Source organism: Benincasa hispida, chromosome 11, assembly GCF_009727055.1.
Source record: "Benincasa hispida cultivar B227 chromosome 11, ASM972705v1, whole genome shotgun sequence".
Taxonomy (NCBI): domain Eukaryota; kingdom Viridiplantae; phylum Streptophyta; class Magnoliopsida; order Cucurbitales; family Cucurbitaceae; genus Benincasa; species Benincasa hispida.
In genome coordinates this window covers 58,893,700-58,908,781 of record NC_052359.1, presented here as the reverse complement: position 1 = coordinate 58,908,781, position 15,082 = coordinate 58,893,700, and the positions used below count along the sequence as shown (strand labels likewise).

Genomic DNA, 15,082 nt, shown 5'->3' with positions numbered 1-15,082 from the left:
ACAGAAAAAGTGGTATGTAAAATAGGTTGAGTGGCATTGTAAATGAGTGGTGGTGTTTGTAAAAGCAGCAACATTCCCCCAAAGTTAATGCTCAGAATTGGGTATCATTTACTTCATCTCTTATGCATCTTCACCCACTTTCTTCACACCAATTATTTCTCTCCACACTCCATTTCAAGCCATACCTTTTTCTGTTTCCTTTTGCTTGGGTGGGCATTTCATTGGTTTTGAAATGATTCTCTTTGTGCCAAAATAAAGCTGTTGCATTGTTCATGTGTCCATCAAACGTCTAACGTGGTCGAAATCTTGCCAAAAAGTCGACTTATGAGCAAAACTTTTCATAATGTGTAAAAAAAAATGAAACAGAAGGTTCATCATATTGGTAACAAACATGGTTTGATTAGCATAAGAATGAATGTTGAATTAATATTTCCAACAATCTCCAGTTTCCTTTTACTTGTAACTGTAAGTCAATATGTTTCCTAACTGTTTAACTTATCACCTTCCATTCAACATTTCGACGTTTACATCTTGGCACGGACTTGTGCTACGACCTCTCTTCTCAGAAGTTTTCCTGAAGCTGACTTCGGAACACTCCTTGTGAAGGTTACTCTTCTTAATCTTTTGAATGGTGCAACCTGCAAGGGAAAAGAGGGCGGTCATTTTCAAGCATTCCATCGTCAAGATGATAGTTGTTTTACAACTTCTTTTGCCTTTTTTGGGTTTATGAAGCACACAAAAGCATCTTAACACCCCTAAAAGGCAGCTCCCTTGGCAAAGGGACACACACAGTCTCTAATAACACCTACCTAGAGGTCACGTGTTCGAACTTCCAAGTGAGCTTAATAAGAAAATTGTGCTTTATGTAAAGATTATATGCAAGCAGTGACATCTTAATAAGGTGGTGCTTTCAAGAGTTAAAATAGATCCATATAAACAAAGTTTCTTTCATTGTTCTTGTCGGAGAGTTTGCAAAATATTACCTGCCTCGCGATAAATTTTTTAACATCTTCTTCCTTTATCGTGCTATCGGGTGAACAAACAACAAATGCGATAGGGACCTCACCGGCTTTATCATCAGGATATCTGCAGGTGGAAATTAATGTCGGATGTTGACAAGAAAGTAAGAAAATAAAATGGAAAAAGGCCAGTATGAAGGTCCACATAACCATGACACACTATAAATGCCACTATATTCTACTTACGGGATCACAATAGCATCTGTTATTTGAGGGTGAGAAAGTAGCAGGGCTTCAAGCTCTGCCGGTGCAACCTAATAGGCAGACAAGAAAGTTAAAAAAATTTGTTACCAATTACCATTCAACTATAAATGCAGCTAGAGTTTATACTTCCAAGAAGAGGAGGCAATGCACCTATAACGTTAAACATATTCGATGAAGCCAGGTGAACAATCAGTACATCTAAGGATCATATTTTTAAACTGAGAAGAACTTAGCATACAAGAGATTCTAGATCAATGTGAAACAAAGTAATCCTCGTTGCATCATCAGGTTGCATTAGCTTGAAGTCAGGTGTTATAGGGAGAAAAATAGCACAAGAAAAAAAAAATCTAATAACCGATCATAAACTATCATCAAAACGTAAAAATGAGTATGTATATGTTAATATTTGTAGTTACTGATCAGTAATTATGCAAAAAAGAAAACAAAAATCAACACATAGACAAGTTTCTGTGCCACCCATGATCTTAGTGACGGTAATTTTCTAGACACAACTCAGTAAGTAACGGAAGAACTGATTACACTCTGATGAAGCATTAACAAATTAATAAAATGCTTTGAGCTACTAAGAGACACTTAATGAAAGGAATAAAGAACTCCCAAATGGAAAGTTTGGTATTTGATTATGAAAAGCAGAACCTGAAAACCGTAACACTTGATGAGTTCTTTGATTCTGTCCACAACAAACAACTCTCCTTCTTCATTGAAATACCCTATATCTCCGGTATGTACCCATCCCTGATCATCTATGGTTTGGCTGGTGGCTTTCTGATTGTTGAAATATCCTGAAATGTTCATGGAAACATCTAACCAATCAGACTAGTAAATGAGAACAGAGAAAGGAAATATAAGCCCAAACTTGAATAATCTAACAACAAATTATCAAGAAATGAGATTGGCATCTTTAAAATCGGAAGCAAGTACATGAAAAGAACACAATAGAATAAATGTAAATGAATAAGCATGCAACATTAATAAGAAGCTTCAAATGAGGAGATTGGGTCAAGGTATAATAATTCTAGGTCGCTGTTTGATCATTGATGGACCCCCCCTTCAATTAGTAATTTAATATGGATGATTGTTATTCATCAGAACAAAAAGGATGTTGTTCTTGGAAGAAGGTTTGATGTCTCTATTTGGGCCATGGTGTACAACGATCTTTGTAATTATCCTTTAGGTCTTATCTTGCTTGATAGGCATCCATTTTTATTTTAGTTTGGATCCTTTTTTTATTGGCTGCCTTTTCGTATGCACCTGGATTCTTTAATTATTCCTCAATAAAGCTTGGTTCATTATGAAAGTATAGTGATTTTAATGTGTCTATGAACGTCGATCTTCTTTACTAGCAATTTCCAAAAATCCCAAAAGGGAGAGAGAGACGTCCAAGGAGGATCCACCTTTCATCATATTTGGTCCTCGCACGCAAATTTCCCCTGTTTCACCGGGTGGAAGACGTTTTTGTGTTTCTGTACTCAAAATTTCAGCTTCAACTCCTGAAACAAGGGATCCAGTTGCCCCAGACAGCGTAGATTCTATTCCCACATTCTCTACTGAAATAACTCCACAAGTTTCAGTCATACCATATCCCTGTAGAGAATAGATTGCAACTCAAATCAATACTATTTGAAAACAAACAAACAAAACAAAATATCACAGGGAAGCACTTGGAACAGAACAACACTGCTCCCCACCAAAGGAAATCCCATTTAAAATTTATGTTGTTCTATATTTCTTTTTACTATTTCTCACATTCAAGTTTTAAAAGAGCTGTCAAACTAAAGTGTATGCTAAGTTGGGCACATAAGTATTGGTTTTGCATGATATATGCATTGAACCCATCCTAGTGGAAGGCTTCTAAAGCAAACTTAAGTTGGGCACATATTTTTTCCCTGGCTGAGATTGACCGCTCATTAAGGACATTATTTTTATTGGCAAATCTGTTAATAGTGCCATTTTTTTTTTCATATCTTGGAAGGATAGAACAAATTTGCGCGTGCTTTAATAGCTTTGACATCCTTTCAAAGTTACTCTTTGATCTAAAAAGATGACTTTTTAGATAGTATTCACTCCGTCATTGGTGAGGAGGTGGTGAAGGTTTAGTTTGTCGGATTGTTTGTTGTCTTGTTGGTCTGTTTGCCTGAAAAAAAAAGTTCCATTTTTGTTTTCCTTCCAACACTCTTGAAAAAATACTTTTTCAGAGTTAGTGTTGAGAATGTAATGAAAGATGCTTTAAATAGAGTAAAAAGCACTATTTATCACCCTAAAATGTGCTACTTTCACCCACCCTATATTACAGTAGCTACATGCCAGTTTTGACCAGCATAGGAAAACTATTAACACTTGAGTGTAAATTAAAAGTGGCTCAACTTCTAATTAAGAAATATCAGCTATAAATAGCCAGGTGTCGACACAAGGAAGTTACAACAAATATAACAACCCATATAATAAAATAACTTCCCCTAACAAAAACAAAAGACAAAAGATATGGACAAACATATATATAAATACATTCTTCAGACGGATCATCTCAAGATAATATTAAACTTTCTGCACACAACAATCACCTTAAGATAACATGAAAGTGCAAAATGGAATAGGGAAGGCAGAGTTCAAAACCTGGATAATCCTGGCATGAGGTATAATCTTGGAGCATTCTTCCATCACATCCTTCCCAAGAGGCGCAGCCCCAGATAAAATCTGTCTCAACGAAGACAAGTCGTAGTTCTTCACTACACTTTGCTTCGCGAGAGCTATAATTACAGGCGGAACAACATAAAGATGAGTGATCCTGTACTTCATCACCAACCCCAAAGCCTTTTCCAGCTCAAACTTCGCCATTGAAACGACGGTGTTTCCTCTTTGAAGTTGCGCGTAAACAACTATAGAGAGACCAAATACATGAAACATTGGAAGAAAGCATAAAAACACGTTTCTAGGATCACCAAGAAGGTCCTGATCTTGGGTCACCATTAAAGAGGTAGCTATGAAGTTCCTATGAGTTAGAATCACTCCCTTACTAATCCCCGTCGTCCCAGATGAATACAAAAGAGCCGCGACATCGTTCTGACCCACTTCACTCACCGGCAAATTGGACACATCGCCGGCTTTTTTTATCAAATCGGAGTAACCCCAGATGTTGGGACGGGAAAATTTTGAAGAAATTTTAGAACCCAAAATAATAGAAGGCAAGTTGAGTTTACCGACTACGTCCCAGAGTTCGGGAATAGTGATTACGAGCTTGGGGTTGCAGTTAGCGACTTGCTTTGACAGTTCCGCGAAAGTATAAGCAGGATTACAAGTAGTGGTGATGGCTCCAATGGCGACAATGGCGAAGAAACAAACAGGGAAGTGAATGGAATTAGGCGCGAATATGAGAACCACATCGCCTTTTCGAATCCCGAGTTGGATGTACACATGGGCTAACTTGGAGACTTGGATTTTAAATTGACGGAAAGTTAGGGATTCGCCGGAGTCGGCGTCGGCAAGGGCGAGGGCGTTAGGGTAATTGGATGAGTTTCTAAAGAGGAATGAAGCAATGGAGATTGTGGGGTCGGTCGGAAAGTGGATTGGAGGACGACGGGAAGTGTAAATCTGTGATTGGGGATTGAATGATTTGTTCATCGTGATCGCCATTGCCAAAATGTGATTGAAGAAAGACGATGTTTTGGAATTTGGGGTTCGAAAGATTTGGCTTTATCCACACCAAACAAAACTGAAATTAGACTTTTTAAATGATGATGATGGGATCTTGATCCCAATAAATCATAAAATAATGTTTTAAAAAATTATCCGTTTAAATTGATAGGATTGATTAATAACCAAAATGGCCAGGTTAGAAAGGTTGATAATTTTTGCCAATGAGATCATAGTTCAACTGACATAATGTTTATAATATTGACATCAAAATTTAAGATTCGATTTTCCTCTACACTTTAATTACGATACCTTAAAAAAATTGAAAATATTTTTATAAGATGTCAGTGGGATATTTATAGGTTAATTGGATAAGAGGGAAAAATATTAGGAGAAAGGGGTTGTTTTTGTCTATTTCATTTTTCCCTTTTAAACTATTTTTTTTTAAGTATTGAGATTGTCAAATGTTATTTTTTTTGGTTGTAAAATATAATTTTATTTTTAGATTTTTACTTTAATTTCTATTTTATTGGTAAGTTTTAAAATGTTATATTTTTAATCAATTAATTTTGAGTAAGTTCTATTTCAATTTTGTATAAAGATTTTACAATGTTACAATTTTATTTTGAAATTTAAAATTTGTTTTAATTTGGCCTATAGGATTTAAGATTTGCATTTAACCTTGGCATATCATCATATATTCACTACTAAGTAATATAATTAAAATTTAAAAATGTTGCAATTTCACCACTGAGTTCATTTTTTTCGAGGCAATACTAGCAAGATTTAATTTTTGTTTTAATTTTTAGTTGATAGGTTTCAAGATTCACACTTTTAACTTCAATTAATTTTGATAAAATATATTTTTTATTTTTAGATTTTGAGCCTAATTTCTATTTGATTTGTAGGTTTTAAAATGTTATATTTTTTAATCAATTAATTTTGAATAAATTCTGTTTCAACTTAGTTTCAAAGTTTCATAATGTTATAATTTTACCTTGAGATTTGAATTCTGTTTCAATTTGATCTCTAGATTTCAATATTCACACTTTAACTTGGATTGTTTCACTAAATACTCAATTTCAGCCTTTGACATTAATGTCAATTAATTAATTTAGAATAATTCTATATGAAATGAAAATTTAAATTTAGTTTTTAGTAGTGATGAAAAATATAACTTAATTAATTATATTTATTTTAAATTAACTAATATATATTACTATTGAAAGTGAAAGTGAGTATTTAATAGTAATAATATATTACTATTAATAGTGATGAAAAATTATTAAAGCCAGAAAGTGAGTATTTAATAGTAATATATATTAGTTAATTTAAAATAAATAAAATTAATTAAGTTATATTTTTCATCACTACTAAAAAATAAATTTAAAATTTCATTTCATATGGAATTATTTTAAATTAATTAATTGACATTAATGTCAAAGGCTGGTTGAGTATTTAGTGAGAAACTGTAACGACCCGACCTTTTTGAGTATTCTGATAAGGGTCGTTACTCATAATTACACATTTACATTCAAAACATTTTGACCATTGAGGAAAATAAATTTCATTAATTAAAATAATAAACAATTTTTCAAAATAAATAAGATCTTTGTTCGGAGCCCCTAAAATAATGAAGAAAAAATAACTTAAACAGATAAAATTTTGACCAACATCAAGTTTCAAATCAAAACATTTAAATAGCTTGAAAACGTATACTGAGCGGTAGCAATTTACATGTCCCGTATGGCATGATCACAGGTCCCTCTCGTCACCCGCCGGACCGTTCCTATCCTTACCTGAAAAACATAAATTAAGAAAGGTTGAATATAAAATACTCGGTAAGTGATCCCATTACCGGGATCAGGCTATGCATCCACGAGCAGAGAATGATGGACCCGTGGCTCAAACGACTATATCTGTCTTAGATGATGAAAATAAACCAAATGACGTACTATCTTGCATTGACTTCATGTCTAGTGGCCTGATGGCACACCGTCAAACATGGAAAAGTAACATGAACGTGACCTATATATCACGCATGTCTAGTGGCACATAGGCACACTGTCAAACATGAAAAAAATAACATGAACGTGAACCTGTCGATTCACGCATGTCTAGCGGCCCGTAGGCACACCGTCGAACATAGAAAAATAACATGAAGTGAACCTATCGATTTACGCATGTCTAGTGGCCCGAAGGCACACTGTCAAACATGAAACTAGACCCATCGGTCCTCTGAAATAAACATACGTCAAGCGAGACAGTAAACTATCCTATTGGTCTAATTACCGTCTATTGGTCTATTCATATAACACATACATAATTATTCAAACATGCTTATAATACTTAACTATCATGCAACAAGTATATCACAACAACAAAATCATGCTTCTATAGTCCATTAATTAACTTTATAAATCTAATCTAGGCCGCCTGATACGAAGGCACCGGTAATAGTACCACTTACCTCAACTTGGTCACAAAAGTCCACACAAATAATTCCTTAAAACCTTTGGAAAACTTGAATCAACCCAAAGTTGTGGCTTGATCCAAGACAAATTCTAAAACTTGATTCAATTAGCCAATCTGATCGAGAATTAAATCCAAAATCAATAACTTAATTTTCCCACTATTACTCTCAATCCAAAAGAATAACCAACCAACAACTTACCCAAAACTTACCGATCTTTACCTATTTTCTGTAAAACGAAAAATAGTCTCTACCTTGATGGTCAATGCCTCAAAAATTCCAAATCTTGAATCTAAGTTTCACACCAAAGAGAGGTTACTAACGTAACCCAAAATCAAATGGGTGAATTTCACCACCCAAATTATAACAAAAATAAGTCTTACCCAAGGTTTTTCTCAAGATTTCGGCAAAGATCAGGTAGTGGCGGCTGATGGCACGTTGACTCGTGGCTACCATAGATAGACAGTGGGTGTTGCTATCGAACGACATAAATTGTTTAGGCTAGCGGCTGGTAGTGAGGGTCTTGCACGAGGAGGGTTTGCGAGAGTGAAAGAAGGAAAATTTCTAGTTTTACAGATTTTATTCAGCAATGATTACAAACAAACCAAAGCTTCAAACAATGATCCAACAGTTCAAAATGAAACTCTATATGTCTCGAACAGATTGACCAAATTTGAGCACGATCCAACGGTTCAAACTCCACAATCGACAATTTTGTGTAAGTTGTCGTTGAAAACCGAATTGCTTAAGTTAAATGGCATAAAATCCATCCATTTGATTTTCAAATATCTAAATCAATTCAAAACTACATTAAATTAATTATCTCCTTAATTTGTTTTAAGTTGGCCCAAAAATCCAAAATTAAAGGGAAGCAAAATTCAATATTTTCAAGATAATTAGTTCGAATATCTAATAATTAAATTCAATTTAACCAATAAAAGTCTTTCAATAATTTAATCCCAATTTCCCAAATGAAAGGAAATTTAAACTCAATAATTTTAGATAATTAACTTAAATTTTCCTGAAATTCGAGATGTTACAGAAACAATCCAAGTTAAAGTGTGAATCTTGAAATCTAGAGATCAAATAGAAACAAAATTCAAATCTAAGGTAGAATTGTAACACTATGAAACCTTGAGACTAAGTTGAAACAAAATTTACTCAAAATTAATTGATTAAAAATATGACATTTTAAAACCTACATATCAAATAAAAATTAGGCTCCAAATCTACAAATAAAAAAATATATTTTATCAAAATTAATTAAAGTTAAAACCGTAAATCTTGAAACATATCAACTAAAAATTAAAAAAATAAATAAATCTTACTAGTATTGCCTCGAAAAAATGAACTCAGTGGTAAAATTGTAACATTTTTAAATTTTAATTATATTATTTAGTAGTGTATATATGATGATATATGTCGAGCTTAAAGTGCAAATCTTAAATCCTATAGAACAATTGAAACAAAATTCAAATCTCAAAATATAGTTGTAACATTGTGAAACCTCTATACTAAATTAAAATAGAATGCACTCAAAATTAATTGATTAATAATACAACATTTTAAAACCTAAAAATCAAATAGAAGTTAAACTAAAAATCTAAAAATAAAATTATATTTTATAAAAAAAAAAAACATTTGACAATCTCAAAACTAAAAAAAAAATGTTTAAAAGGAAAAAATGAAATAGAGATAACAAAAAAAAAAAAAAATCTAAATAGATNAAAAAAAAAAAAAACGCACCCCATACAAAACAAAAAAAGAACACCATTTTCCTAATTTATTTCTAAACAACTCCTCTCCTTATTTTTTTTTTAAAAAAATTACTCCTTTTATCCAATTAACCCGTTATTTATGGAAAGAATGAAATAAAGAAAATCAAGAAATAAATTTAAATTAATAAATGAATTATTTTCAAATATAGAAAAATGAACAAAAATAGTTACAAATATAATAAATATGGTCTCAATGATAGACAATACTGATAGACCATTACCATCTATCACTGATAGACACGAATATGTGATGATATTTTTCTATATTTGAAAATATTTTCAACAGTTTGACATTTAAAATATTTTTTCTTAATAAAAAAATATTTTACGATTTTTAAACAAATTAACATATCTATTATTTATATTATATTTGCACTAGTAATTTGTTATGTTTCATGAATTCTTTTACGATATAATAAAAATATCAATGTACCTCTCATATTAACGTTGAACCTATGAAAATGTGGAAATATTGACATGTCAATAGACATTTAATACCATGTTATAATGCACTAAGAGCTATTAATTATTTATATTGTCCCTCACGATTTTGGAGACTGAAATTAAGGTCATCCATATAATAGTGTTTTCACACACTAGATCTCTTCCTCTCCCTCCTATGCTCGTGCTCTTGCTCCCTTTATCATTGTTCACATTCAACTAATTCAATAAAATAGTGCTCTCACATAGGACTCTTGCTTACTCATTCCTTCGTGTGCTCCTCCTAGCTCTCTCATTTGCACTCCCTGCTCTAAACATCCATTAAAGATGTGTGAGGAACAGTGTGGATAACTAACACGTTCTTAGTATATTTTTGACAATGTCAAAAGATCAATGGTATAACAAATCCAAAAATTCTTGTTGTGTTTGAGCTGTAATGAGGTCCACTATTATTATTATTATTTTTTTATAGTACAATGAGTTGGAGCGAAAAAATCCAAATTTGACATAGTAGCTAAGGAATGCCCAAGTTGATTCAATTTTATAAAGCTAAAGTTTATAAAAGTCACTAAATTTATATATTAATTTGAGTGTATACTTTATTTATCATCTTAAACGCGGATGTTGGGAATTTACTCGAGTAATTTAATTCTTGAACGGAAATAAAAATGGAATATTAAATGAATTTAGGAGACGTAGCCGCCAAGTTGCCAACGACTTCTGTTCTTTTTTTGGGTGAGAGACGTTATATTAATTAATGACATTTTGTTTTTCTTTCTTTTTTGGAGAGGGGTTGCTTTGTCTTCACTCCACCCTAAATAACATTTTGGTTTATTTTGATTTTGGATTTTGGATTTTGAATCTATTTTATTTTAGTTTTAAACTTTAAAATGACCATTTTAGTCGATGAATTTTTAAAAAGTATAAGATTTTGTTAATTTTTTTTAATGAAATTACGTCTAGTATATGTTGAGCAAAATGAAGGTGATGTAAAATTGCTAACAATTAATATGTCAAAATCTTGAATGTAAAATGAGTTTTGAATTCTTTGATAGAAAATTGTTTTACCACCTAATTCAAAATTGAAATCATAGACTTTTTAGCGTGACCAATGTGTTAAAATCTTGAATGCAAAATGACTTTTGAGTTCTTCGATAGAAAATTGCTTTACCATTTAATTCAAAACTGAAACCCTAGACTTTTTAGCATGACTAATTTATTTAATAACCTAGTCATCTAAAAATACAAATAATCTAAAGTAAACACTTTTTAAAAGTTCAAAAACTAAAATATACTTTTTTTTTAGTTTTAAGGATAAAAATAGATCAAGATTTAAAGTTCAGGACTAAAATAAGATTTAAATATATTTTTTCCCTAAAAAAGTGGGTGTGTTTTTTTAATACTAAACAAATATTTGGATAATTTATAATTAATTAATCAAAGTAATTTTTTGGATGATTCTTTTAGAATAATGTGGTTTTTTTAAAATGACAAAAATAGGATAACGATAATTTTTCTTTTCTAAAATAATGTTGTTCAAAAAACAAATTCCTAATCTAAGGTTCAACAGGAAACTATTGATTGTGGTAATTTTGTGGATGAGGAAAATTGTGTATGAGATACAAAATTTTCATGTTCACCTCATCTACCACAAAGACGTCAATTATACAAAATTCATGTACAGGTACATGAATAGAGTGAAAATTCGTGTACTCTATCTACGATTTTACAACTTCATTTTTGTCAACATTTTTCTCACAACCTTATTTTGGTCCTTAACTGTTAAAACAAAGATTTTTTAAACTCTAATGAATGGGTCCCATTTCAACTCCACTAATGAGTGATTAATTATTAGATTATGAAACTCCACTAATGAGAGATTAATTATTAGATTATGATTCTGACGACATAAAGAAAATAGTGATGGAAATAATTGTGTAATGATTCTATGGGTTATTTGCACCGAAACTCCATATCCAAACCTATAACATGATAATAGGTATTTTCAGCCAACTTGGCATAGCTTAGTTGGTCTAAAAATGTGAGTATTTTCTGTAGTTTAAATCATTGTAATGATATGATATTACTAAAAATTTAAACATAATTCAAAGACATAATTTTTTATGTTGTTTAACAAAATAAAAGACATTAATTCGCAGAAACAATTAAGACGGAAATTTGGTGTCGTACAATAATTTATGGGGAAAAAGTAATTGTACTTGATTCAGTTTCTTAAAATTGTTTTAGGTTATGTAATCCAAACATTGCAAATTACAAATTTTGAAAATAATATTTTTATATTTACAATTTTCATTGTATTGAAATTTTCAATTTTTAATTTTAAAATGTAGAATTATATTAAATGAAAATAAAAATATTTAGAAATACACTATACCATGTTATTAACACAATTTTTTTTAAAAATTAATTATATATTATGTAATATAATATAAATTATATAATATTACAAATCATAATTATATAAATTTTTTAACATAAAACATGTTCATAAATAAATTAATAATAATTTATTGTCAACTAATATTTAGTGGATAACTATAACTAGTTTTATAATTTATAAATATAGTATCAAATATGTTTAAAACAATTATTTAAATCAGAATCCAAACAGATATCAAACAAGTATATGAAAATATGAATTAAAACTCTATTTTTATTAATCATTGTTTTTAAATTTATGTTTTCAGATTTCCTACCAAATAGACCCTTAGGGGACGTTTGATGTCATAATCGCACCTTCGTAAGGATCTCAATGTGATTGTGTGGCACTTGTTCTCGCCCTCGAACAAGTCAGCCAATGCAAATCCAAATAACCGATGACACAATGGGCATTTCAAACAACCTCCACCCCCGTTCTTCAGAAAAAGTTTTAGAAAACGAGTGTAGAGGAAAAGGTTTTCGCAAACGTTTGAAAGCATGTGTAAACAATGAATATTAGTCGTATAGCTAGAAAGCAATAAGCAACAATACGACTTTATAGCATACAACTTACTGGTATGAGAATATGATGATTAGGTGTAGAGTAGTCCAAAGCAAGGGAATTTCCTAAGTGTTGGGGTAGTGAGAGGAAAGGAGTTTGGCTTAGAAGTGAGAAAATTTTCTAAGTATTAGAACTAGAAGTTCTTAGATGAAATAAAGAAGCCACGACACTTAGGGAGTGTTTGGCTCACCAACATGAGTTGAGTTGAGTTGGTATAATATACCAACTCATTATTTGGCCCACCAACTTTAAATGTTGGTGGAGTTGAGTTGATATATTTTACCAACTCATCCCAACTCTCAATTCTTCCCATGTTTTTAATGACTCTATCCATTGGCCACTGTCACACTCCGAGAACTAACTCTGGGCTATGACAACCACCTCCAATGACAACTCCGACGACTAACTCCAGGCTCCGACAACCACCTCCGATGACAAAATACGAACTCCAAAAACCACCTCCATGACAGATCCAAAAACCAACTTCGAGCTCTGATAACCTTCGCGCGACCAACTCCAATAACTAATTTTGGCCTCCGACAACCACCTCCAGTGACCCAACTCTGACGATCACCTTCGCGTTACTAAGTTTGACAACCAATTGGCTCCAACAACAAACTCTGATGACTAACTCCGACAACCACTTACGACTATAAGTTCTGATGAAAATCACATTCAATGTCACCTTTGAACGAATAACTTCGACGACCAACTTGGGGCTTTGACAACCACCTGTGACGAAAAACTCCAACAACCAGCTCTAATACCACCTTCGTGCGACTAATTTCGGGCTCCGATAGTTACCTCCGACTACAATATGAAGGAAAGTGGACATGAGGATTTCCATGAGTAGCGGAAGGATTGTTCCAAATTTCATTCATATATGAACAACACAATTATAAAAAACGGAAACATAAGGTCATGCATAAATCGAAATTACAACATGCTTTTCTATAAGATCAAGGGATAGAATTAACACACCTTTGAAGACTTATCTTCAAGAACCTTGATCACGAACACTTGTTCACAGCAACACTACAACACACGAATGCTCGTCCACCACGACCACAACACAACACGATCAACAAAGGACTAAAACACCACGATCTCCAAGATCAAGAACACAGTGGACTCCACACGAACACCACGAATGACCTCCAAATAACCTCGACAGTGTCGAGTTGAGTATGACACCACCACAATGGCTACCTTGGTATTCTCGATGTGAGAATCCAAAAGTGTGGGCTCTGTGTGGATTTGGTTAGAGGATGAGACAGGAGGAGAATAATCGTGTAAACGATTGGACAAGTGGGAAATATCAAATTCTATCGTATAGACGATGTCCAATCGTTTAACAAACACTATGCAATCATTTAGTTAAAGTTGCACAATCGTTTAGCTCATCAACCAGCTGAGTGTTTATCGTATAGAAACATTCCATGATCGTCTAGTCTCTCCAAGCTGTCGTTTAGTAAATCGTATTTACTTGACAGTCTTTCTGTGAGTAATTTCCAAGAATGAAAATCTCAAATAATAACTTCTAAATTTAGGAAAACATTTTTTCTTTTATCTCATGGTTACCATGAAACCACCAATAACTTCCAACTCAATTGGTTATTAGAGAAAAAACGGGATAATTATCTGATAATTAATATTATTATAAATATATATGATAACCAACTTACCATATTATATTCATAACCTATAGTTCTAATATTTCATCTCATGCAACATATAAACCATAACTCTTTTTCTATTCCATGGTTCTTAATGTAAATCTCATTTACATTAATCCTCCACTTGATGTATCTCATACACCACACCAATCATATCATATATAATCGAATTACCTCTTTTCAATTTGAATATTTCAAATCAACACCAAGAACTGATTCTCAACTTGAATCTATTGAGCTACCAAGGGGACCTTATGGACATGTAGCTCGAAGCTCCAACGGTACATGAATAACTGACTATACTCTTTAGTCACGGGATCCACCATCCATTAACTGCCAGACACTCCACTAAAGACCAACAACTGAACTCTCCTTACTACAGATATATTATATGTCCATCTTAACCAATCAACACTACAATAATCCTTCACATATTGCTCGTAAGTACAGTTGAGCCAATAACCGTTAAGCCCCTATAGTTACATCTAACTTCTTAAGTACCACTAATTCCTCTAATAAACATAAGTCATAGTTCTATAATGACTGAGTCCCCTTTTCCAAAGAGAAGCTGTGGCCACTATGTTCAAGTCTTGGAATCAGCTCTTAAGGGAGCAATCTATCTACTTACCCTTACTTCGGGGAAGGAGTAAATTCCATCTTGTGTAATTGAGTTCCCAGCTCCCAAATCAGACAAGTCCCTAAAAAGGTAGACATGTTGAGTTGGCAATCTGGCCACTCTCACCCATACTAATCAAAGGATCCCCCTTAAAGGCAAGAGTTCCCAAAACACTCAGGATTGAGGTCATGTCACCTATGGTCGTTTAGGTGGGATGTAAGTC

At 32.5% G+C, this 15,082-nt stretch overlaps 1 protein-coding gene across 2 annotated transcripts; it reads right to left on the bottom strand.

The window, feature by feature from the left end:
* Window positions 1-317: 317 nt before the first annotated feature.
* Window positions 318-4,964, bottom strand: LOC120091777 (4-coumarate--CoA ligase-like 7). Of its 2 annotated transcripts, none has more exons than XM_039049897.1 (6): window positions 3,858-4,964; window positions 2,639-2,828; window positions 1,881-2,026; window positions 1,206-1,273; window positions 984-1,086; window positions 318-638 (listed from the first exon to the last, which is right to left on the bottom strand). In XM_039049897.1, exons 1-6 carry the CDS (start codon window positions 4,872-4,874, stop codon window positions 525-527), a joined length of 1,638 nt encoding a protein of 545 aa, XP_038905825.1. In that variant the 5' UTR covers window positions 4,875-4,964; the 3' UTR covers window positions 318-524. The 2 variants fall into 2 exon arrangements, with proteins under 2 accessions (XP_038905825.1, XP_038905826.1); XM_039049898.1 differs by having other exon boundaries at window positions 988-1,086.
* Window positions 4,965-15,082: the final 10,118 nt, after the last annotated feature.

What these genes read in the sequence shown, in the direction of transcription:
- LOC120091777 (XM_039049897.1), bottom strand. Translation starts at nt 4,874, where the DNA reads ATGGCGATCACGATGAACAAATCATTCAATCCCCAATCACAGATTTAC. An exon ending in TCAAGTGTTACGGTTTTCAG is followed by an intron (nt 1,274 to 1,880) that starts GTTCTGCTTTTC and finishes TCTGCCTATTAG; the next exon opens with GTTGCACCGGCAGAGCTTGA. An exon ending in AAAAATTTATCGCGAGGCAG is followed by an intron (nt 639 to 983) that starts GTAATATTTTGC and finishes TTTCCCTTGCAG; the next exon opens with GTTGCACCATTCAAAAGATT.